The sequence below is a fragment of the Diadema setosum genome, chromosome 15 (genome assembly GCF_964275005.1).
Source record: "Diadema setosum chromosome 15, eeDiaSeto1, whole genome shotgun sequence".
Taxonomy (NCBI): domain Eukaryota; kingdom Metazoa; phylum Echinodermata; class Echinoidea; order Diadematoida; family Diadematidae; genus Diadema; species Diadema setosum.
The window spans coordinates 14,504,425-14,531,426 of record NC_092699.1 but is presented as its reverse complement, the minus strand read 5'-3'; the positions used below and the strand labels follow the sequence as shown (position 1 = coordinate 14,531,426).

General features: G+C 39.0%; 1 protein-coding gene across 1 annotated transcript in view; it reads left to right on the top strand.

Annotated features, from left to right (window-relative positions):
• Positions 1-27,002, top strand: part of LOC140238795 (neprilysin-1-like) — a 65,206-nt gene that overhangs the window by 19,308 nt on the left and 18,896 nt on the right. Inside the window, exons 2-5 of the mRNA XM_072318692.1 lie at positions 16,316-16,482; positions 24,266-24,376; positions 25,149-25,310; positions 26,000-26,083. Coding sequence (XP_072174793.1) covers positions 16,326-16,482; positions 24,266-24,376; positions 25,149-25,310; positions 26,000-26,083 — 514 coding nt within the window. The 5' untranslated portion in view covers positions 16,316-16,325. The remainder of the gene's footprint in view (positions 1-16,315; positions 16,483-24,265; positions 24,377-25,148; positions 25,311-25,999; positions 26,084-27,002) is intronic.

The window sequence follows — 27,002 nt, the reverse complement described above, 5'->3', positions numbered from 1 at the left end:
CTTAGCAATCATCTTTGTAGTTCTACCTCTTCTTGTTGTTTGGGTGTTCATTGCAGGTCTACCTGTCGCTCTACAATGAGGTTGATTACTTTTCATGGAAATTGCTCATAGAGTTCATGACTGTGTCGCTTTTGCAATGCTTTACATTGGACAGTTTACCGTAATCGCGGGACCGCCATGATTTTTGCACAAATGAGAGCTACCATAGACAGATGCAAAGATGCATTCAGTTGATCTTTGCAAGGAAATGAATATCACCTGACTGATCTTCCATACCTTTCTTTCTGTGCAATTTTAGTCATGGTAGCTTTACCAGAGTAGAAAAAGGAAAATGATATGATGACCAGTTTCTGTGATGTTGCTAAGAACGGTGTAGTGCGCAATGACAAGCACAATTTGAACGGCCTGTGATAGATACATCGGCATTTGTCTTCATCCGGTTGTCAGCACTGATAGATCAAAGAGAATGATGAACTCTATCACAACCTGCAGGCACAGAATGGGGGGGGGGGGGGGGGGGAAGGGGGCTGCACCCCCCCCCCCCCAAACACAGACCTCTGGCTCTTTAAGCAAAAAAAAAACCAAAACAAACAAACAAAAAAAAAACAACAACAACAAAAAACATGTGTAATGGAGATTAATTTGTTTAAACACACACATACTTCCAAAGGGTTCCTTCCCGAAAAATTGTGACCCTGTGACTCAAAAAATTGAAGCCCTCCCAGAATACACACAAACAATAATGATGATGATGTAAATGATTTAAACAAAAAGTAAAAAAAAAAACAACAACTTTCCGCTGCCCCTGAATTACGTACGACATGAAGGTCTTGTGACACCAGGGGACTGCCATTTCGTTGGGCATTTTGACGTAACGGCGGTTGAGAATGGGAACTGTGCATTTCCGACACGACGCCCCTCTCTGTCCGATTATGGCGTATAGTGGTGGTTACGACTTGACACCTTTGTTTGTTTGTTTTGTTTTGTTTTTTTTTAACGTTGTCGTGGTTGTGGGTGTACGCATTCATTTGCAAAAGGGTAAGGTCTATTGTTTAATCAAATGTGCGTTTAGTAATAATGTCAGGGCAACTATGCAAGGTTGTAGGCACAGGTGTCCGGTGGTGATAAAGTTGCTTAGAACTTTGAAGACCCCTAGCGGATGCTATCAACGAAGTTTTCTTACGGATTACGCCATTTGAGGCATTCGTTTTCGACAGTGGAGTGCATGAGTGGGGTTCGGCATTGTCTTTTCAGCGGATGTTGTAGGCGTGTAATTCCAGTTTCGACGATCTGCGGCATTATTCTCTCCATCTACTCAGGTACGTAGCTTGATCAGTCGTATGAGAATCGATTACATTCTCCTCGTTGAAGTTCGAATGTTATTTCACCTTTGTTTTAGATAGATGAACATCAAACACGATCTTTTCCACAGAGGACTATTACAGTGCAGGGGAATCATTGTCCGGGGAGAACAATCAAGTACGAATAGGATAAACGGTATATATCACGACCCAGCATATAGGTGGATGCAAGAACAGAGCGTTTAATGCAGTGCAGATTAGTGACAAACTCGCTGGGGACATTGCGGTGTCTCGTAGGCAGCCGTTTGAGAGGGGTTATAGTTGATATATTGATAATAGATAAATAATGTGGATAATGTTCTTATCATTCAAAAGTAAACCACTCACGGTGTGACCAAGCTAAACGTTTGGAAGTTTATTGTAAGTGATTTCATGAGAAATCCTTAATGTTGCAACACTAATTCTTTTTCAGTATAGATTTGTCCTCACATTTCTGGCGACCAAAGGAAAACAAAAATATTTCACGTTGATATCTGAATAAATAATATATATCAAAAAGAGACAAAGGCAGCAAACGAAAATATCGACGCACAGTATAACGGTAAAGGTTATATTGAATGATGAAACTTTCACAGAATTCATTATTTTCTTATCAGATTCCATGATTATCACTTTGAAACTGGATATTTTTAATGGTTGTATAAGAAAATGGATGGAGATTCTCTCGGCGGAATCTGACTCAATGTAATCTCCTAATGAGAATGTAAAGGAAAGCTTAAGGAAGATAATAAATGAAGAAGGAACTGGAGAAACTGCAGTTTCAAACCAATAAAACAGACCAACAGCTCAAAGCGACTCCAGGTTAACCCATCGCTCATAGGAATGCGCAAGGTTCCAGTTCAGTTTAATTTATTTCTGCGTTCCGTTTTCAATACAATGCATCAACAAAATGTCATAAATTATATGGATTGTTCCTATGCATATACAATTGCATACGCATTATGCAGTGCAATCGTACGAAAGAAAGGACATAATAAGGAAAATAAATCTAAACATTGGACGAGAGGGAATACTGCGAATTAAGTTTTGAGAGAGAAAATAATTATATACGTGTGAAATAAGAAAGGCAGGGGGTCATCTTCATTAGCAGAGCTTGACTATGTACGATTTCCCAAGGTAAACTTACGCCTTAAAATAAAGGAGGGCCTACCTTAAAGTAGACCTACATCATAACTGTCGCCATTCACTGGGAGTGCAGAGGGTTGCAGTCATGTAAAGTGTGTGCTGTGGTGATGATCATCTGTAGAAGTATATTCTACAATTTTATATGTGATAGACAAGTCTGTAGGAGTGTTTGAATATGGTAGACAAGGGGTTAACCTTGCATATGTTCTTAATCGACATGAAATGTAGCAGACGAGCTGTTATATGAAACGAAATGAGCGCATAAACCAAAGGACAAGTTAGTGCAAACGGGTTACAGACGCGCGGACTGAGGCAAACGCATTTGGTATAGTATGTGCATGTGTGTGTGTGTGTGTGTGTGTGTGTGTGTGCGTGCGTGTGTGTGTGTGTGTAATTGTGTATGTGTGCATGCGTTTAGAGAGAAAGCGGAAGAGAAGATGAAGGGCAAAGTGAAGGCAATTTAGGACACCGTAACTAAAAGAAAGAGGGAAAGAAAGAGAGACAGGCAAACAGAGAGACAGACCAAGGGAAACGGAATACAAGTATAAAGGTTCCACCTAGGTCTATGAGGAAATTGGCCGAGGTAGGAACTAACCCCTTGAAAATATGTAATGCAAACCAAACAAAGCCAGGAACAAAGAGAATACAAAACGATATGACTTCCCTGATGGTCTTTCGCTCGCACCATAAAATCTCTAAGTGCTATGTCCGTTATATTTCGTGAATTAATGATCTGAAAATTGATAAAGTGCGGATAGAGACAGCCATATCTTTAGCGAACCCATCAATCATGATAGGACAGACACTACACAAATAGGAAATATCGATCAGCTGACGCGTGCCACAAATCTTCTTCCAGGAGTACGTGATTGAGATTGTGCACGATTTCGATCCCCGTTTGTACGTGACTATTTTAAAGTCACTTCCGACGCGCTATTCCTTCTAATGGTTGTGGAGATTACTTCTATCCGGCGCTAATTAAAGACAGCCGCAATTCTTCCTTTCACGCGCGTTCGTTCATGCCGAAGTGTGGGGAATGTAGTTGCAGACTTATATTACAGTGTAAACAGACACACAGCATTCGAGACAAGACGCACGTTGTAAGACGGAGAAGGGTATATGACTTTAAGATTACCAGGGCCCCGTTGCTAGAAACTTTGCGTTTAAACGCAACTTGCAACTGATTGTCACTGGCCAATCAAAATCATTGTTGCACGCATGTCTTCTTAATAGGGCAGACCCTGAGCCAATCAGAATGGTTGTTTCAAAATTAGCAATTATTTGCAATTGATTGCAACTTTCTTGCAACGGGGCCCAGGACACTAAGTCCCGAATTCACAAAGGTGGTACAATAAGCCAGTTCGGGGTTCCACTTTGAGCATGAGCAGAAAAAGGTCATCAGAACCGGCAGAGCATGTTGTTTTTTTTATTCACTGAAAGCATCTGTGATGTAATGATTATTCAAGTGATCATTATGAAGTGGTGCTTGCCAGCACATCCACCTGACAGCAAAAGCGGTATTTGACAATGTTAATAGAAAAAGATTGTTAATACATTCAATGCGAAATAATGAAATGGATGTTTTCCAAAGTGCTAATTGATGGATTATTCTGGTCACCAGCTGGTCTACGCAAGTCCATTCTTTGTTTTAACATGACTGATGAATTCCATAAATTGTTAAGTCGGGTAAGCTGAAATACCTCCTCTCGCTTGAAAATTCGTGAAGTGCCTAATCAACTGAGAAAGAAGAAAAGTCATATTTACCGATGTGCCCATGAGCTAACCCCGAACTGGCTTATTGAAACCATGGTGTAAACCATGGATAATTTGTATGGAGCGCCCATTGCCTATTTCGTTACGAAATCAGTCTTTCGTCGCCGAAATGACTCAATTCGTAACGAAATAGGCCATGCGACACTTGGCGCTCCATACAAATTGTCAATGGTTTAAACCATGGTTTAAATTGTACCACCTTTGTGAATTCGGGCTCTAAAGTTTAATAACCAGAATACAAAAGACAAATTTGGTCATGTGTTTTTAGGCATTCTACAACAATTTTCTTGCAATGACAATCGTTGCAGAAATTATTCAGGTTTAAGTGTATGTGCGTTCTTTTTTCCTTTTTTTTAAAGCAAATCCCCTACCAAACCCTTGCAAAATGTGTAGTTCGTACGTTTGCCAGCATGTAAAACTAATCACGTCAATTTCTTGTCTATGAACTCTGCCACTCACCAAACAAACTTTCAGGCTATCCTTTATTATAATTGCTGCTCTTGATAATACGTTTTTTACGTTACTCTTCGTTACCCTTCAAACTCCCCCCCCCCCCTCCTCCTGCCTTCTTCCTCGACTTTCTCTCGTCCTGTCGAACATATAGCTCACACTATCTTCAGGGAGACATGCCACATTAGTAACGATTACCGTGGTATTTAGTTAACAATCGACAGGGAAGTTAAACTGTGTGTCCCAGATTCAATCGGCAATTACGACGAAATCCTAGCTTTCTTTTTTGACAGATAACCAGGCTTTGGTCCTTTGAGCATTGTAGAGTTGAAATTCGCCAGGCAAATTAGCTCTATTTTGTGTGTAGCCGGACGTTCGCTGCGATAGGCCGCCATCCGGAAACGGAGCAATCGCGAAGTTGCGATAATGAATTTAATGGGGGACAGCGGAGTAGCGTTGCCATAGCAACCAGCCTGGCCAAGACGCAGGCGAGGTAATGGAATAGAGTTAACGTGTCTCGCGACCCAAATCAATGGCACTGCCGAAGAATAGTATTACATCCACACACTGTGGTAATACCACGGAAAACAAAGCAGGCTAAGCAATAATTTAGCGCTTTACTAAACTTTACGACTTTTTGTTTTTTTTTTTGACCTGCTATCTTTCCATTCTCTTGACATTTTTTCTTCTCCGAAATCACATTTAGAAAATCATAATTTGGTCGTAATTTTTGCTGGGTTGTTACGTCATGACGTTTTGTTTGTTTGAAATAGTTGAAAATATTTATAAAAATATAATAATCACGGGAGGCTCTTTCAACTAATCACTACAGGATCGTTGATCAAAAATACTATTATGATTAGGCTTATACTGCTCCATAAAAAAGTAAACAGGAACTTCCACCTATCTTCATTTATGCTACAGATCTTGATTATTACGGTGAATGTGAACGAAGTGTACTATGAATGTAGAACACATAGACAATTATACACATACACACATACAGACAATACGTATGCACACACAAGCAAAATATACGCAAGCATTCACATGCGGTTGAACAATATTATCTCTAACTTGGGAATAATTAATTTTTGTGTAGCCTTGACACAGTTTCACTCTATGGCCCTCTGGCAAACTGTCATACTGGATCTGCTGTTCAAGGTAAGCAGGTTGAGGACGGCAGTGAGATCTATAGTATGCCTTAAAACTCTGCATTTCTTTGGATTTCTCTCGAATTGGCAACTATGGAAACACTCAAATGCTTGTGAGCAAACTATCACAGGACAGAATTGCACTCTGAATGATCAGACAATGAGGGTATAGTGCTTCGAACTACACGGACCCCCTGGATTAAGTCTTTAATCTGATTCACTGAACCACGGTGCCTCTTTGTAACTGTAGGGCTGCATGTAGGTCTGTCAACGAAAATGTTACAGGTCTACCCACAAAAACTGGCCAAAACTTGATCCCAAGATTCGCCTCGACTTCTCAAACTTTCCTTATCAGACGAGTGAGCAAAAGTTAGAAGGGAACAGTTCAGTACTGAAAGACAGCTCAAGATGTACATGCGACATGTGTGATGTCCAGCACGAAAATAATTTGTTATGTTTTGATATAAGACATGTTCTGTTTTTGTTGTCGTTCATACATTTTGCAAAGTCATGAACTACAGGAAAGCACTACAGGAAATGACATCTTCTTTAATCGCAGTCTTCATCTTGCTCATGTTGTGTGGACGCTAATTTCTATTAAGCGGGTGGAGCTCCGCATTCTCCGATTTCAAAGATTGGTATCCGAAATGCTCCATAGATGCATATTCTCCTTGGTCTCTTTGTCGCTGTTGTCACAAATGAACACAGTACTCTGTAAACGTGAGCTAAATCATTAAATTTACTAATAAACTAACAGCCCCAGTAGAAAAAAGATGGGGGGATCACACGTAACCCACATATAATATTATTGTGATAAAAGTACTTGGGGATCGTTCTGCGCACATCAAACATAATTATGAACCAACCTTGACCCAGACCACTGCGAATAGTTCCTGTGACCGGACTTACTCCCTTGTGTTTCTGCCATTGTCAACAGTGCATTATCTACTATGATGCAATCAAATGTTACAATCCTACAGTATAATGCTGTAGATATCACCTCTCGTAGAGATTAGAAGAGGAGAGAAAGGAAAAACACAATCAAACAACCCTTTAAAGTAGGGCATGGGGAAATTGCCGGCAATTGGTTTCCTGTTTAAAAACAGTGTCACGTAAATTATGCCATTACAGCTGCACCCTATGATGAGCTTGGGGGAGTAAACTCACAGAATTGACCATCCACAGGATTTTAAGTGACTGACATAGAGAACAGCTACATTTGTGATTTTTGTTTTGTGTATCTGATATTATTGTTCTTTTTTTTTGGGGGGGGGGTGGCATTTGTATATCAAACAATGATGTAACAACGGTACAAATTTATTACTTTACATTTGCAAAACCATTAGGGAGCGATTATGCATCATTTTAGAATAATTTGAACTTCTGGGTTTCTGTTTCTCGATCTGTCTTTTCTTTTTTTTAACACATCTTTCAATCCATCTATTCATCTTAATGTCTTTCTTTATCTGTACATCTGTCTATCTGTCTAACATCTATCCATCTATCCATCTATCTACCTATTTATTTATTTATTTATTTATTTATTTATTTATTTATTTATCTATCTATCTATCTATCTATCTATCTATCTATCTATCTATCTATATAGGCCCTTTCTATCTATCTATCTATCTATCTATCTATCTATCTATCTATCTATCTATCTATCTTTATATATATCTATCTCTAAATTGATATGTCTTTGTACCTCTAGATATATGTCTTACAAAGATATAATGCCCAAATTGAATTATTATTGATGATAATAATGCGATCTTCTTTATCCAGGGTAGCCTGTTCAGTCTTGCTAATGCTCTAACAGAGGGCCCTGCCAATATTATTACCCTAACATAGCGTTACCAGCTACCTCTTAATGTATCTTGGTCTAGCACTAGACAAACAAGGCCCAAGAGTCCGACCTAGGCACAACCAAAAGGCCAATGAATCCGACACTAGGCAAACAGGCCCACGAGTCATGCACTAGAGAAAAAACTGCCCGAGAGACCGACATTACATCACGAGACTTAAAGGTCCTGTTTACCGATTATACTGGTTCAATTTTTTACATTGGTTGTTTGTATCCTTAACTCAACATTTTAAAACTATTTAGAAGCACTAATGCTGGATTTTTGTTTCATCTGCAAATGGTAATTTGCCTGTAATGTAGGCAGCGTCGGTGTCTGACCCATGGGCTTCATTTTTGCCTAGTATCAGACTTACAGTGGGCATGCAATTGTTTGCGCACTGTTAGACTCATAGGACTTACATGCTTAGTGTCGAGTCATAAGCTCTATGACTCGTGGGCTACATAACTTATGGACCTTTATTTCAATGTCGAGCTCGTGGGCCGCAGACTGGTGGGTGTCGGGCTCGGGGGACTACACCACATAGCCTACGAGTTACACAGCCCATAAGCTCGACACTGGTGTAAAAAAAAAGAAAAGAAAATAGATTCCACCAGCTCGACACTATGGAAATAAGGTTTGAAATAAGGCCCATTTAACAAGTTCAATAGCTCGGCAATAAGCAACTAGCCTATAGCCCACAAGACTGACACCACATAGGCAAGCAAGGCCCACAAGCTCGACACTAGGCACAAGACCGACGTTACATCACTGGTCGTAATGTACGCAGTTTCGGCCTCGTGTGCCTTTTCTGCCTTGTTTCAAGCTCGTTGGTCTTGTTTGCTTAGTGTTGAGCTCCTTAATTGGCCGTATTTGTCTGGTGTCGAACTGGTGGACCGTATAATGAGTGGCCATATCTTACTTGTTCACATAGTGTCTAGCTCTTGGGCTGTATGACTCGTGGGGTGTATGACTCGTGGGCTGTATGACACGTAGGTGTTGATCTCTTGATGTGTACCCATTATTCTCATATCGCTTTTCTTAAGAAAAAAAAAATGCGAATCAAGCAGAAATGAAGGAAAAATTTTCTTCTTTCCTCATACCATTGTACAGACACGCCTTTCACTCATTATGCTCATTCGTCTTTAATCGCTCTCGGTTTCAAATTCCAAACAATGCTAATGGAACGCGTCGGCTTCAATAAATGATTTTTTCTTTCTTTCTTCTTTGAGAACCCTCAAACCTTTATATACATATGGAAAGAGAATAAGGAACGACATTTTTTCGTCACATTCTCCTGGTGAATGTTGAAGTTATGGCGTCATATTCAGACCCGACAATATTTTACTCAAAGAATTATTTATGGACGACAAAAGTTTTGTGACCTCGAGAAAGATATATATATTTTTTTTTTACTCCAGCAAGCAGCTCCTCGAATATCGATTTTTACGATTTCAGATTATTGCCTCACATTTTGTCTTTCTTCCGTCGTATTGTAGGCCTATATTTCATGTTTTTTAATCATATTTTGCTGCGTGTGAACAGCAGAATGTTTCGATGATGTCACATTAAGTGAGCTTTTATAGCTACAGTGATAAAGCTTAAAGTGTACATGGATGTGGCGTGTGTAATGAGCATACGTTAGAAGTTATTGTCACTTCTATCATAGTGATCTCAGGGGCCTGTTGCATAAAAGTTACTATTGTGGTACTAGTAACTTTGCCATCCAATGGTAACTACCATGACAACAATACTCAACAGCCAATCAAAATCAAGAATTCCATGGAAGTTACCAAAAATTGGATGGCAAAGTTACCATAATAGTAACTTTTATGCAACGGGCCCAGTACTGTTCGGACGTTTTAATTAACTACTTGTGTGCCACTTTAAGTTCTTGTCCATTGGTTTGTGTTTGAAATTTGTGCACATTACTGACTCAATGGCACACTAAGAAAGGGTTAAAGGATGGTATAGTATTAGTTGCTGTGAGGATTTAGCTTAAAACTTTTTTTTTCTTGCGAGATACTTCAGAAACCCCTTTATGAAATGTTACAGAGCATACAATTTTACGAGGAATTTAAAGTATTTTTTAAAATGAAAATCGGTTTTGAAATGGCCGAGATACCCAAAAACAATGTGAAACAAAGCAATCCTAATAAAAGATGGGTCCCACCTTTCATTATCGCTTTGTACATGTTGTATGGGATATCTAAAGGGGAACATTTATGATGCTATCTGACATGCTCTTCTGTGATTGTTCAGACTGACCAACCAACCAACCAACCAACCTACCACTCACCCAACTAACTAAACAACCAACCAACCAACCATCCATCCAACCAACCAACCAACCAATCAACCAACCAACCAACCAACCGACCAACCGACCGACCAACCAACCGACCGACCAACCAACCGACCGACCAACCGACCAACCGACCAACCGACCAACCGACCAACCGACCAACCGACCAACCGACCAACCGACCAACCGACCAACCGACCAACCGACCAACCAACCAACCAACCAACCAATCAACCAACCAACCAACCGACCGACCAACCCACCAACCAACCAACCAACCAACCGACCAACCAACCAACCAACCAACCAACCATCTATCCATCCATCCATCCATCCATGCAACCAACCGACCAACGACAGCAATACCTGTTTACCTATACCAGGCTCTCCCTACGCTTAAAACAATGTCGGAATTTCGGAGTTTTGGTATTTTTTTGGTTCCAAGTTCATCGTGTCACTGCCGGCAACCAGGGATAGCCTGGTGGTAGTGTCGCTGACGAAAAGCAGTGATGACAGGTTCGAGTCCCATGGCTCCTCCCCCTCCCCATGTTTATTAAATCACAGATCAGCAGTTGCGATCTTACAAACTTCATTTCTAGAGGAAGACAAATATTGAAGATTATTATCCATACAGAGGATTTTTAGAGCCCAAATACAAGTGCTATTTTGTCGACGCACCTCATAACCTCCGACCCACTTAGAAAGTTTGTTGAACTCGACCAATATTTTCTGCCGAGGCGACCAATATTTAAAATATTGGACGGCAAGAGGGGTATTCCCCGAAGTTTTTTTTTATAAACTGCACCGTGATTGGTTGAGATATACGAGATGACCCGAAATATGAAGTAAAAACGTCTGTGATTGGTCAATCACGAATTAACTAAAATATCTTTTTTTTTCTAAAATTCTGTGTTTATACAAACAAATTTCATATATTAATTAGTTAATTCGACCTTGATCTAAGTTTCCTTTGGAATGTACATAAAATACATAGATCACATAGATCTGGGAATGAAGTGGATTAACTTGCACTGAAGAGTGTACCATACCCCATGTCAGGATCAAGTACAGTAGGAGACCATACAGCACTCAGAGACAGAAAGGGTAAGTGAAAATATTCTTTGCTAAAATCCTCTGTAGGATAATAATGATAATATTGGATGTCTTATTTTCGGTCAATACAAGGAAATATTGGACTCGCTAAGCAAAATATTGGACTCGTCTTCGACTCGTCCAATATTTGTGCATAGCTCGTCCAATATTTCCTTGTATTAACCTCAAGGCCATCCAATATCATATAAATATTGACACCTCACTTTTATCATTATTATCGTCGACTACTACCTTATCCTCCTCCTCGTCCTCCTCCTCATCATCATTATCATCATCATCATCATCATTATCATCATTTTCACCACTGCCATCATCATCATCATCATCACCACCACCACCACCACCATCACCACCATCATCATCATCATCCCCATTGTCATCATCATCAACACTAATCACGAGTTCTCTGCTTTCATTAAGATATGACTGGATTTCTTTTTCTTTTTCATTGAAGGCTGCATCAATACTCACTTTAGGTCCTACATTCTTTGCATTTTATTAATCGGTGAAGCGCTTACAATGAAAAAAACAAAACAAAACAAAACAAAACAAAGGGTATTACCTCCCGGGGCTCACTGAACTAGCGGCCAGTGTCAAAATCAAATGTTTCGCAGCAGCTATATCGGTCACAGTTTAACCTTCAAACCCTCCTCAACAGGTGAATGCAGGATTCTGCTACCCCACTGCGAGATCCCAAAAGGCCAATCCCCTCCACTCAAGCCTTATAAACCCCCAAAAGGTTCAACGTAGCCTGTCAGCCGCCCCAACATAATATACACACACACACACACACACACACACATAGAAACACACACACTTGCACATTTAAATGCACATTTAAACATAGATATAAAAATACACCATACACATATGCATGGATAATATAGATATGATTATTAATGCATGTAGATATATGTAGGCCTTTACATAAATAAATACATGCTCAATACATAGATGCAACATGCACGCAAACATACATACATGCATGTGCGTTCATACATGAAACAAACAAACAAACATGCATACATACATACAATCATACATACATTCATAATTATCTAGTCTCTACATCATACCAATGGATTCAAGCATGTGCACATTCATAAAAACATATCATAAGCTACACTATTATGTACTTACAGAGAGGTAGCTCCATTCTCTCCGGCTCCTGTGACGTTGTAATAATTCATATATTTTTTGTTTGTTTGTTTGTTTTTTGACGCAAGGCACTCGCTCAATATGTGTATGTGTCTGTGTATGTGCACTCGAGCGTCTGTGTGTTTTTGTTTGAGGAGGTGATTCCTTCTTGATAAAAAGAAACAAAAGCAAAAACAAACCAAACGCAACGCAACGCAACGCAACAAAACAAAACAAAACAAAGACACTTCAAACCAAAGTTCCAGCTCCTCAAGCCAGCTTTTCACAATGCATCGGTTACACAAGTAGGTATGAACTCCGCGCTTCAATCGACATAATGTTTAGGTAAAAAGGTCAAGTGATATCATGACGTAGTCGTCAGATTTCACGGGCCCTAACGTTCATGTGAGAAACGATTTATTGAGTCCTCGTCTTGTTAGTCATGGGACATAAAAACCTAATCGTTTGATGTTTATGGGGTTATTTTATCGCCACTGCTCGTTTACACCGGGCATTTGTAAAGACAATTTCCTTTTTGATTTATTCTCAAAAGAAATAAGAAAAGAAGATGGTGCTGTGTTAAAAGACTCGTCGTTTCAATTGTATCTTGATTTTTTTTTGGAAACGGCATAAATAGGATGACTTTTTACTATACGAAATACCACACTTTGCCTGCCCCTCTATTTTTTTTTTTTTTGTTAAGCGACACTTCACTCAGTGCGTTCACTATAGAAAAAAAAAAATCGAATCAAGAACTTGTTCACAAGACATGATATCACATAATATTACATTGATATTGCTATTATTATCGATCTTGTGAAGTAACGATGTCATTGCTTCATGTCATGTTCATATATGGATTATTACAAATATCACGGATTTGCGGATAAAAAATTATTTCTTATGATTTCCTATAATAACTTCGCTTTCCTATTGGACGTCATGATACCACACTGTTAGCATTATTTTTTTCTGTTTGAAAAAAAAAAACAAACAAGAAAAAAAAAACAAAATCAAAACTGCATGCCTTTAGCATGTTACCAAAATTTCCAATACTGTGTTAATATGACACTTTCACATAAACAATAGTTGGCAAAATGTCTTTAAAAATAGCATCTGCGAGTGATCGAACTTAGAGTAATTATTATCTTAAACGCAAACAAAAGGAACTCATCAGAAATTAATGTAATTCGTTAGCAGAACATTTAACCAAAACAATGGGATTCCCATTTTCTTTGTTTAATACCTAATCAATAAAGTATAATCATTATCTTCTTACAAAGTATCAGAAATATAAGCGCTTTGTTTGCATGGTAATATACTTTTTCATATAGGTCTCTTAAACATGACAGCACTATATTCTCAAAACGTTTGTATGATATGCTGGGGTGTATGCGCTTTTTAAAAAATCTATTCGGCCACCCTTACACAGCACATTCCACACAGTTCCAAAGATTTTGAATCAAGCCACGAAAAGGTGGATAAAAAAAGAAAGATGTTTGAATGTACACGCTAATAGTCTTTCTAGCGAAGTGAATATGACCGTGGAGAAGTTTTTCCATTGATCGTCCTATCATCATGATGGAAGTGCAAAAGAAAAAAAAAAACCAAAAAACCCAACAACAACATAACAAAAAACAACAGCTCTTATTTTCAAGACGAGATAACAAAATCCGAAACGAATGTAACGGTAAAGCATGAGCGTGTAACGGGAGTGCATTAAAGAAAATCAAACGAAAGACACCCAGCTGCAACGATTCTGGCTGACAATTTTCGAAACGACATCCAAGCAGTTGCAGGCGACATGAATGACGGGATTTAGCACTTTAAATGTAAGATTGTATTTTTTTTTGTCTTCTCATGAGACAAACAACAACAACAACAACAACAAAAACGACGAGTTCTGTATTGAATACCGGATATGTCGTTTCCACGCAAAGTGGTGAATTTGCCGCCAAATTGCGCTCGAACATGTACCATATCCAACAACCACCGTTCTCTGCCTCCGAACAAACCAGGAGGGATGGTTGGAGAGACAGGCTCTCCGGGCGAGCGAGCGATGATTCAATTTTCTCTCACTAGTGGTGTTGATGACGTCGTTTAATTGAATCCTCGATCGCGCCCGATCATCGGTGCTTGAACGCGACGCCGTCAGAGCGCGTCTAAACGCCCGCGAATTTGATGGCGAGGTTGTTAAAGGGAGGTGTCAACGAAGGGAAACAAACAATACGGCGTAATTAATGCGCGAAATGCTCGCACCTTAACGCCGTGTTCGTACTCACTGAGCTTAGCCTCGGTGCTGCTGCATTATTTTACTGCAGCTCTTTCCGGAGGATCCTGACATTGATATTAAGATTGCCAGCCAGCTAGGTCCTACTTATTGTGGTACTTAGGTCAGTGACATCGTGGATAAACTGTCTTGACAAAAAAAAAAAAAAAAAAAAAAGGAGAAGAAGAAGAAGAAGAAGGATGTTCGCAGTGGGCGCGATTCGATCCTTGAATTCCTTCTCTCAGAATCAGAACCTATAGGGCCACTGAACTCCTATTTCGGTGATGGACTTCAAACGCTGTATCAATTTGCAGACATCAGTGGACATTTTCTAAATCCCGCAACCAAGTGTTATCTTTTTCTTTTCCGTTCCGGAGAGCGCTAGGTACTTGTCCGTCCTGGGAAGGATGGGTGCACCAAATGAAGGATGTATCCTCTTTTTATCACTTCCGCTATACTTTAAATTTATAACTCCCCACTCCAGTTACAGCTCCTTCTCCTGATTTGTGTCATCATTGTTATCTTCCTAATCCTTTCTGGTCTTTTTCTTCATCTCTCTACTTGTCCTCCCGTATCGTCATATTTATGACGCGATGATGATGATGATGATGATGATTATCTGCATTATCATAATTATTGGCATTTTCAGGATACCATCATTGCCACAATCAACACTATTATAATCATCATCAGCATCGTCATCATGAACGATATCATTCTTGTCATTATCAGTGATAGTTGTGATGACGGTTGAAGTACAGCAATTATATCATGTTGCTGTAATTACTACCAATGCTGCTCATGATGGTAATGGTTATCATCGTTTCCTTAACATAACTTCAACCTCCAAGTACTATTTGTGTTACTACTACTGCTTCTATATTTATATATATTTATATTTCGCACTCTATTTTCGTTTTGATCTTGTCTTTATCATCATGCTTCTATACTCCCTAAATGTCAAACGCGTGTAATGGATTGCCATACCCTAAAATCATTCGCAGAGCAAATGACGTAATGATGACGTAATGATCACATTCATATGATGATATCGATATTGACTGTTACCACAATTATCATCTACATGGAATGATAATGACAAAGAGGTTCCCTCGTAATATTGTCTTCTTGTCTACTCTCTAAATGAATGGAATGAAAATATTCACTCTTAAAAGAGTGAATAAAAAAAAGAGTGAATTTAGAGTGAAATTGGAATGAATTTTGAGTGAAAATGTTCATTTTCACTCATTTTGGAGTGACCTCAGGGATCACTCGAAGATTTTGGAATGATCCCTGAGGTCACTCTAAAACGAGTGAAAATGAACATTTTCATTCAATATTCACTCTAATTTCACTCTGAATTCACTCTTTTTTTTTTGTATTCACTCTTTCAAGAGTGAATATTTTCACTCGATTTTTTTTTTTTTTTTTTTAGAGAGTAGTTTAGGCCGCCATTAAAGTTAAACTTTGCCTGTAATGGTACTCTTCAATATCATTACCTGGAATGGATAGGTCTTGTACTTATGATTATAATTTACAACGATTTTGACTGGTGTTCCTTTGTTGTTGTTGCTGTGTTTACAATCAGTGAGAGACTGTTCAATATGTTCCTCCATGTCATTAATGAATTTTCCTTATATTCGATTACTTTTAGAGGTCTATTGTATTGTTTCTGGAAAAATGGATGATGCAAGTCAAGTCAAAATCAAATCAGTTTAATGTGTGCCATTTTGTACAATTCTAACATTTCTTTACAAAATGTGGCCACGCCCTTTCTTGGACAGATCGAATTAGATGTTGCGTAATTGTGAGATGACCAGCAGTCAAGCCAAGCTCGCTGTGGAGGAGGGAGTGCCGGGCAAGCGCCGGAGCCCCAAGGTCGTCACCCGCAACCTCGTCGTCATCGTCGTGGTGTTGGCGCTCGTCACCGTGTCCCTTCTCGTCGCTACGGGTGAGCGTGATGTTAGGGGGGAAGAGTAAATGGGTATGACGGGGTTGGTAAATTGATAGTAATAAGGTCTTACTTATCCAAGGTAGCCTCTTAAGTGTTGCTACTGCTCTACCACAGGGCCCTGCCATTATTATTACCCTATCGTTGCCAGGTACCCATTTATACACCTGGATCGAGAGGGACATGGTGGGTAAAAACATCTTGTCCAAGGACATCAGCACTGGGCGGGAATCGAACTCGGGTCCTCCGACTGGAAGTCGGGAGTCGAATCCACTTTGCCACAGCGCCCCCCACACATAACTTGGTATAGAGTAGGATTGAATGATTGGCAGGAAGACAGCATCTCGACGTCATCATACAATGAAGCTATTTTCATTTTGTGCACATAGCATAAATCCGCACCAACCGAGTGAGGGGCGAAACAAGGAGGGGTGGTGATGGGGAGGGTAGTTGGGGTAGGGTTGTAGAGGAAGTATGGTATGGATTGAATGGAACAATGATGTAGACATCTTCTCAGAGATTCCATTAGATTAGTTGGAATGTCACACGAAAAGAAAATATATTTTGTCCGCCAACCAGCACAGGCAGAGAGATTTTTATTTTTATTTTTTAACACTCGTATATTCTCTTATTCTCTTCGCAAACTCTCAATATTCTTATCTGTCGTTTTCAGTTTGCACGAACGACATTTACCTCTACGAAAGGATGAGACTTATGGAATCATTTCTTTTGACCCATTACTAACCCCTTGCCCCTTGCATTGGGCCAGAAATTCGGAACATGTTCTGTTGGTCCCCAAGAGCACTGCAATAACATCTGTACGTATAGAGGCTACGATTAAGGGCCTTGATGTCGAATGAAGAGCAGAGAAGCAAAGACGCAGAGAAGATCTAGTAAAGTAGGAAGATGGGGGGGGGGGGATGGGGGAGGGGCAGGCAAGACGTAAGAGGCAGTGAATCATGTGGATGTGAAATGTTCCTCAAGAACGCAGCTGGCTAAACATGTTAGTGGGGCTAGCCGGCTGAAGATCGGGTGTGGAGATAGAGAAAGGAAAGAGGAGAGGGGATTGAGGATTGCATTTTCTTTCTCTGTCAAGAAAAAGATACCAGGGATGAGTTGTTAGACTCATTCATCATGTCGAGAGAACCGTCCTTGTATGTGACATTTCAAATGCAAAGAAGAAGGGGGGGGGGGGTGGAGAGAAGGTGATTGAGAGAGAGGGGTAACTTTCATTTTTCTTATGTATTTTTTGTCTAAGAATGCAGGGAGAGAATGGGAAAGAGAAAACACCTTGTAATGTGTGGGAAGAATCGAAAAGAGTACAAAGGAAGAGAGAGGGAAAAATGAATGTAGTTTCGTGCCCGCCGAAGTGTGTGTGTCTGCGTGTGTGTGTCTGCGTGTGTGTGTGTGTGTGTGTGTGTGTGTGTGTGTGTATGTTTACGGGGGAGGGGTGGGTAGGGGGAGGGTGCAGAGGGTATGGACGTTTGAGCGAGAATCAGTCTTTCCTGCATTATATTTTAATTACTTTGTGTAAGTGGTATATGTGACCCGCCGCAACAAAAAGGATCCGAAAGTCGGGGGGAAACAATTTTTTGAAAATGACATGACATTATTCCCTTACTCTTCCACTTTACTGTCATATATAACATGACTCATTAAAGTACTCGGTTGCGGAGATATCGATGATTTTATTAGCGCATGTTGAGTGGTTTAAGAAACCAGCGTTTCGAGAAAACCGATTTCAAAGTTTTGCTTCGGACGCTATCATGATCAAGGGGAAGCAAGACAGTTTTCCCCAATTGACAATAGAAGGTGCGCTCCTAGCAACCTCCGCGATGTTCATTCAAGCTTAGCGCCGGCGGTCTACGCACGACCAATCAGTCATCAGGATGCCATGCACTGACCAATGAGATCACTCCCTCGTTGCCAGGGGAGGAGTCTAGCTGCGGCGCTAAATCCAAATCTTCGGACACGTTTCTGTTCCGTGGAAAGTCGGAAAATCATGGCCCAGGAAAACGCTAATTTCTTGCCTTTCCTTGGATCATTTAGCTTCGAAATTTCGGCAGATGATAGATGATACATTAGACTACAAAATAATGTCAAAAACAGAAAAACGTACTTTTTGATGCATTTTGATGATCTGACTTCAAACTCGATTTTCTCGGCTCACCCGTCAGCGACTTTAGGATCCTATTGTTGTAGCGGGTCACATTATGTTCCTCTTCCCTAATTTTGCCTATGCCAGTGTTATTGCCCCAAACTACGACACCTCTCGTGATCACAGATATAGGCCTTATTTCATTTTCAATGAAGTACATTCGACAGACGTTTTTATCAACATCTGCATCCTTTACATTGTCAACTTGTAGGAAAAACGTCAACACGTAATTAGGATTCACTCGTTTCTGACAAGCTGTATACATCCCTTTCTGTTAAACTCGCGGATTAACATGTTCATCTTTTAATTCTCTCATCCCTACATAGGATTTAAACGATGCCCACTCAATTTCCGTAAGCAGGTACACGATCGTTTCGTTTGAATACCGCTTGGCTTTATTAATTTCATTATTAACAATGGGGTTTAAAATTTCACTGTTATTCCTGTACTCGCACACTTTTTTTTTTTAAATCCTATTGACCATTACAAAAATGTCCGAAGTTACAGTACTGTGCTCCCTGTCTGGCTTAAAAACTATTACAAGTTGGAATATTGGAATAGAAAAGGAAAATTAGGCAAAGGGCAGTATCATTATCTGATTAATCAAACGTCATGTAGGAATGCTGTCTTGTGTGAAATCTGTGTTTACATAATATACTTAATTGTACTAGATGTTACAAAAACATTTCCCACTTTTGATTCTTGATAGTTCAAAAACTATATAGCAAATAAAACTGTCATTGATATGAGTAATAACTGAAGAGTGTACAATTTAGTTGGAGATGATTTGAATATTAAAACCTATATAAGTGTCATGAAATCAATGATTTATTTCAATGCTAGGTTCCAGATTTTGAGCAAATTTTAGCCCTCTGTACAAAACTTGAACTTTACACAGGAACCAATGATGTGTATGTGATTGTGTGCTTACAATGACCCTGAACAATGGACATGGCTACCACCTGTTCAGAGCCCTGCTGCAAGGCACATGAATGCTAATAAAATTATTCATGTGGATTGCCCTGAGCACTGTTAGTCTGAATTTATGACACAGAGTGAAATGCATGCACATGAAAAAAGTGAGCACATGTTATATATTGGGTTTATAGCCGATTGAATAACCTTTAATGTGGTATATGACACAAAGATTTTACCAAAATCTTCTATGGAAAATATGTACTGGAAAAAGTGTTAACTTTCTTCTTTTTTGTTTGCTGAGTGTAGATAACCAACGTTTTGTCTTACTTATTTGATTAAAAATTTCCCCAAAAATGTCCACAACCGTGTATACCACATCGTTAAATTTCATTTCTAAAAATGCAAAAGCTCCCTCGGGAGGGACGGGGGGGACATTCCCTCCTACATCCACCGTGCTCGGTCGCTGCGTTTAGACATTAGATTTTCAAATGATTTGATCAGTTAGCGAAAAAAAGGCTGCAATCTAATAATTCGGTTTATTTGATTTTGTTGTTATCACATTGAAATTAATAACCAACTCACAGGCTTACTTTTTTGATTGAATATTTTCCAATGTTCCACCCAAATGTGCACCAAAGTCGTTGAATTTCAATTCTAAGAATGAAAAAATCTCCAACACCTTCCTCCTGCTTGTCCGGTGTTCTAAGATATAAGATTTTTAAATGAATTTATTAATAATGTATGTGTGAAAATCATGCAGCAATTTAAGAATTTAGGATGATATTGGTTCTTTTTGCAATTTAAATGAATAACCAACTCATCGCCTTTCGTTTATTGAAAATTTTCCAAATATTCTATTCAAAATGTGCATATAATTTTCAAAAATGCAAAAGCTCCAAGAACGTGTGCGAGGAGGAGACCCCCTTAACCCCCCCCCCCTAAAGACATGAATATTCTTGCCCTACAAAAAGAAAGAAGATCCTTACATTTAGCGATGGTCCTCCAAGATCCTACCCCGCTCGGCCGCTTTACTCTCTCAGAAAGGTTTACTAATTGCAATTTTTAACCCCCATAGAAAATCCTAGTTAGGGGCCTGATTCTCGAGAGGTATAGTGACATCTACACAATATACATTTGCACTTACCCCTGCTGAAAACAACACAGTGTCCCACAGTGTGAGAACCACAGTGTGAAATTTCTTCACACTGTTAAATTCGAGCGTTTTAACAGTGTAAACACATTCTAAATCATAAATTCACATTGTGACACAGGACATTACTATGTGCACATTCTGTGAAAACCAAACCACAGTGTGAAATCATCTCCACACTGTTAAATTCGAGCGTTTTCACATAATCGACCATGTCACCACACTGTGAACACACTGTGGGACAATGCGTTCTTGCTAGCAGGGACACTTTCCAATATCCTATATAATTCGTGAAAGTGAGTCATGAAATCTAGGCAAATTATTATACTGTATAATTAAACCCGAAGCAAATTCCTCACTCTTCGTTTTCTTTAAGTGTCTCTTGTAAATGATATCTTCCTCTCTTCACTAACATCATCCCGAAAATGTTGCATATCAATAATTGCGGAATGCAAACTGCGACAAAAATCATAACTTTGTGAGTAAAAAGAGGAACGGCCAAATTTTGACATTTTCCAGCAGGGTAATACGGATTGGCTTCGTTATACCGTTGTTCCATATCTGCTCGCCTTCTTTTCAAAATTTCGTTCATGCTGTCTCTTTTAAGGGGATGGCTAGCAACTGATCAGTGGGAATCGGTGGGAATGCTGGGGGATGATTGTTTCAATTCTTGTGGGATTCATTTGAGAATACATTACATATCTATTGTTGTGTGAAAATTGTTTGCTTCAGAATGGTCTCATATTCAAGTAATGTGCAGTTTAATGCCCCGTCACTGTACAGGCATGCTATTATAGCTTGGAAACATTAAACTGCACATTACTTGAATATGAGACCATTCTGAAGCAAATAATTTTCACACAACAGTACTCTGAAATGAAACCTACAAGAATTGGAACAATCATCCCCAGCATTCCCACTGATTCCCACTGATCAGTTACTAGCCATCCCCTTTAACCTCTATTTTGAATGAAGTCCTTGACTTAACTTTTCCTCATATGCGTTCGCAACCATTGATTAAAAATTAGAATTGATTTATCTCAATACTGACTTCAAAAGAACTTCTGTATAAACCCACTTTAAACAACTTCTCACAAGCACCCCAAATAAAGCAAATGATTTCCGGATCACCTTCCCTCCCTTTACCCTTTTCAGTGACCCGATTCTGATAGCGTGGGGATCCATGGATGGCCCCATTGGAGTCGATTTTTGTTCGCTGCCCACTATAGGGTACATTCGAAAACCACATACAGTTGTATATGTAATGCGCATCAGCGAATGCATGCATCGGAAGCTACAACTGTCGGTAACTGTCTACCTCCAGTCGAGATCCTCCGGCTGTGTGTGTATTCACATACAGATCAGTGATAAAATTGTACACAATTCGGTACGGGATTCTCGAATATACCCAAGCCGGGTCAGCCTTCCAGCTCCAAGATATCCCCACGCTACCGGATCTTAAAGTACAATTCCCCATCACGCTCAAAATTGACTTTAAAGGTCCAGTTTACCTTTGGGAGCAGTGATTTCAAAAATGTTCAAGATATCACATTTGATGCATATGTGTAGGTCTGTTGTATCATAAAACATCCTACCATATGAAATATTTGCAATAAAACCTAAAATATAAGGAGATATCAGGGTTTTTCTCAGTAAACCGTAACTGTATACGGTTTAGTCTGGAAACATTTTTTATTATAACTATTGTTCACATTTTGTGTATTTAACAACACTTAACATCGATTATACGGATTCAAATTTTGACAGTGGTTGTTTCTATCCCTAACTCACATTTTAGAACTATTTCAAAGCACTAATATTTTCATCTGCAAATGGTAAATTATGCCTTTAAGTAATAGCGTACAATAAGACGAATAGAATGGTAGACGTCTGTATTAAGTCTGAAGAAATGTTATTATAAGGTCTTATCTCCCTCTACTCCCTCTACCAGTTAGCCCTGTCATTGATATGTCCCTTGCCTTTGCTAGGCACCCATTTTTGTCCCCGCCGAACGAGTTCGAGCAGGGGACTATGAAACGGGCTCCGTACGTGTGTGTGTCCGTGTGTCCGTCCGTGTGTCCGTCCGTCCGTCCGTCCGTCCGTCCGTGTGTGCGTCCGTGTGTGATCAAAATCTTCAATTTGCTACTTCTCTGTCATTTATGAGCCAATTTTGATTCTGTTTGCTTTATATGATAGCACTACATGGGAGCTTTGAAACTTCTACACAGAATTTCAGTCGTGACCTTTGACCTTGACCTTTGACCTATATTGTACATTTTGCTACAAAATGCTACTCCTTCGCAATTTCTAACCCGATTTCGATTCCGTTTGCTTTATGCGATGGCACTAGGTGAGGGCTTCAAAACTTCTACACAGAATTTTGACCTTTGACTTCTTTGACCTTTGACCTTGATTTTTGACCTGTATTGTACATTTTGCTACAAAATGCTACTCCTTCGCAATTTCTAACCCGATTTCGATTCCGTTTGCTTTATGTGATGGCACTAGGTGAGGGCTTCAACACTTCTACACGGAATTTTGACCTTTGACTTCTTTGACCTTTGACCTTGATTTTTTGACCTGTATTGTACATTTTGCTACAAAATGCTACTCCTTCGCCATTTCTAACCCGATTTCGATTCCGTTTGCTTTATGTGACGGCACTAGGTGAGGGCTTCAACACTTCTACACGGAATTTTGACCTTTGACTTCTTTGACCTTTGACCTTGATTTTTTGACCTGTATTGTACATTTTGCTACAAAATGCTACTCCTTCGCCATTTCTAACCCGATTTCGATTCCGTTTGCTTTATGTGACGGCACTAGGTGAGGGCTTCAACACTTCTACACAGAATTTTGACCTTTGAATTCTTTGACCTTTGACCTTGATTTTTTGACCTGTATTGTACACTTTGCTACAAAATGCTACTCCTTCGCCATTTGTAACCCGATTTCGATTCCGTTTTCTTTATGTGATGGCACTAGGTGAGGGCTTCAAAACTTCTACACAGAATTTTGACCTTTGACTTCTTTGACCTTTGACCTTGATTTTTGACCTATATTGTACACTGGCTACAAAATGCTACTCCTTCGCCATTTCTAACCCGATTTTGATTCCGTTTGCTTTTTGTGATGACACTAGGTGAGGGCTTCAAAACTTCTACACAGAATTTTTACCTTTGACTTCTTTGACCTTTGACCTTGATTTTTTACCGATATTGTACATTTTGCTACTAAATGCTACTTCCGGCGGGGACATATTTTACGCACCGCGTAATTTCTACTTTTCCTTGTTACACCTGGGTCAAGGGGAACATCACATAATTACATGATAGCTATCTCGTCCAAGGACTTTTACTACGGTGTTGCCATCAGCTGGTATTGTAAAAGTGATCTTCTTAGAATTCAAAGAGAAAATTCTCTCTTTTTTCTCTTTTTTTTTATTAGACGTATCGAGAGAATAAGTTTTGTGAGAAATACCCAAAACAATGACAACAAGGGTCAAGAGGATCCGTATCTTAGAACTTAACAAAGTACTTGCCTGTTCTTTATTTCAGTCGTGATCGCGTCGGATCGCGAGCACCTTTCGTCCAGGCTGCGATCAGCTAATCAAGTGGCGCCATGTCCCCAGCCGAAGGAGTGCCTCACGCCGACGTGCGTCAAAGCAGGTACACTAATGTTGCATGCTCAATATATTACTAAATATATAATCAATAAATAATAAATTGATAATAAATAATTAATAATTGATAAATAATTTCTCTTATTTCGATTTATACCATCTTCAAAATAAAATCTGCCATTGACTTGACAAAAGCCGTATGGGCGAAAATTCGTTAAGATAACGTCTTTCACGGAGTTTCCTTAATTACTACTGTTGTGAAATATACATATGTCTGAAAGTATCATTTAGCCATTTTTCGATTACCATTGCTGCTATGACAATAAAGCTACTAGTGAATGACTTATGACACCGATAATCATATATGATTTCTGTCACATTTATAGTACTGAATGAAATTCAGTTTTTAAAAAACCAGAGTACCGTGCTTTTACACAAAATAATGTGTTAAGAAAAAAGATTTTGTAATATCAACTTTTATGCAATAAACCTTGAACGCACCGGAAGACGAGAAGTTTTCAATATGCCGTGATCGTTCTCAGTTCCGTAGAAGACATCAATATGCTTGGAGTGTGCATAGACCTCTTGGTATATTACTGTGTACTAAGAAGGTGACTGTCTACCTATAGACGCCGATGTTCTGAACTTTCGTCCTTCTGGAAATGAACGGACTTCGCTTATAATAATCGTCCCTGGAAGATGTTTGTTTCGGCAAGGTTGCCAGTGAATGCAGACACAATTACGAAACATCTCTACTTCTCTCTCTGTCTATATCATCGTTTTCTGCTTCCTTGTTTCGATGGCAACGCCAATTGCAGCCGCTGCTCTCATCGAGAGCATGAACACGGAGGTGAACCCGTGCGACAATTTCTTTGAGTTCTCCTGCGGGGGCTGGAGCAAGAAACACGTGATCCCAGAGTACCGGAGTTCCTTCTCCTCCTTCTCAGTACTCCGCGAGCAGTTACAGGTCACACTCAAAGGTACGGAGGAAGGGGGACTGAAAAGGATCTAGATGTATTATTTACCATTTGCAGATGAAACAGAAACCAGATTTTAGTGTTTCAAAATAGTTCTGAAATGTGATTCAGGGAAAGAAGCAACCTAAGTAAAAATGTTAGTCATTATAAACAATATTAAATATCGTTAAATATACAAAATGTGAACGATAGTTATAATAACATTGTTTCCAGAATAAACCGTCTATAGTTATTGTTTATTGAAAAAAAAATAGTGACATCTCCTCATACTTCAGGCTTTATACGCAAAATTGTATATAGCAGGATGTTTTGTGATACAACTGAACTACATAATGTGCATCAAATGTGATAACTCGATCATTTTAACAACACTGCTCCCAATGGTAAACAGTACCTTTAATGACAAACTCTTGCTTTGTTTTACAATGAAAACCATTTTACTCTTTTCTAACAATATTCGCTCCATGATTGACTACACGTTTTAACTTTTCTATTGAGAGTATAAAATTCTTTTTGTCGCCGTATTGCGTGTCATTTTACAGTATCTGACAGTTAGAGTTTGAACTGTAAGTGATTTGATTAATCATCATCATCATCACAATAATGCACTTACCAGTGCATTACATTAATTTTCTTCCCTGAAAATGATAGCTGATTTAAAGTGATCGATGATTTATTTCATTATGTGGCAGGCCTGTTCGAGGCGGATATATCACCGACTGACATCGAGGCAGAAATCAAAGTTAAACATTTTTATCAGGCGTGTATAGATGTCGGTAAGTTTTCACATCTTCTTTTTTTTTTTGACAAAATAATGATGATAAAAATAACACCAACAACAATAACAATAATGGTAACAATAACATTATAATGCCGGGTTTGACCCATTTCTACAGGATCAAAGTGCGTAAAATTATGCGTGAATAATGATATATAACTTTTACGACGATATGTTTATAAATTTTACTTCGAAATTACTTACACTGCATTTAAATTCTTCTATGCATATTATGTGTAACGCAAGAAACAGGAATAATTATCACCCACCCCTACCGCGAACTGAAATACTTTAATTGTCAATGTTCTTTTCAAGCTTTCTTGATTTGGAATAGTTTCCAAGTTGCTTAAATTTGAAATACTTTTTCAATTATCAGAATTTGAAAAATATTAGAATGACAAAGGGAATTCGATACTCAAATGTACCAAAGTAAATTAACGTCGCGAGACTGATCTGTCATAATACTAAAATGACATGAAGCCACTTGTCCTTTGTGTATGGTTTCTTCTGGTTTCTTTATTATCATGATGCATCACAATATTTCGATTGTGTATTTATCAGTGACTGTTTTACATTGGGCCTTTTGACAATAAAGCCTTAACTGCCCCCGCCCCCGTATATTGTACAAATGCCACTTTTGTTACATACATATTAAATTTGGAAATACATGAAATGAAATGAAATGAGACCATTTTCAATTAACAAAACACTTTCTTATTTCACACTTTCTTATCTTAAGTTCGATTTCACTAAAGTTTCTACTATCATGTTTATTTGATCTATTTAAGACAATCCAAGTTGAATATGGTGTAGAAATGCTTTTTAAATCGCCTTCAGAGTAACGGATACACTACGTTAGCTATAGATATAAGAATGACATCATTGTGTCAGTAGCGGTGATTCTTCAACCACACGAC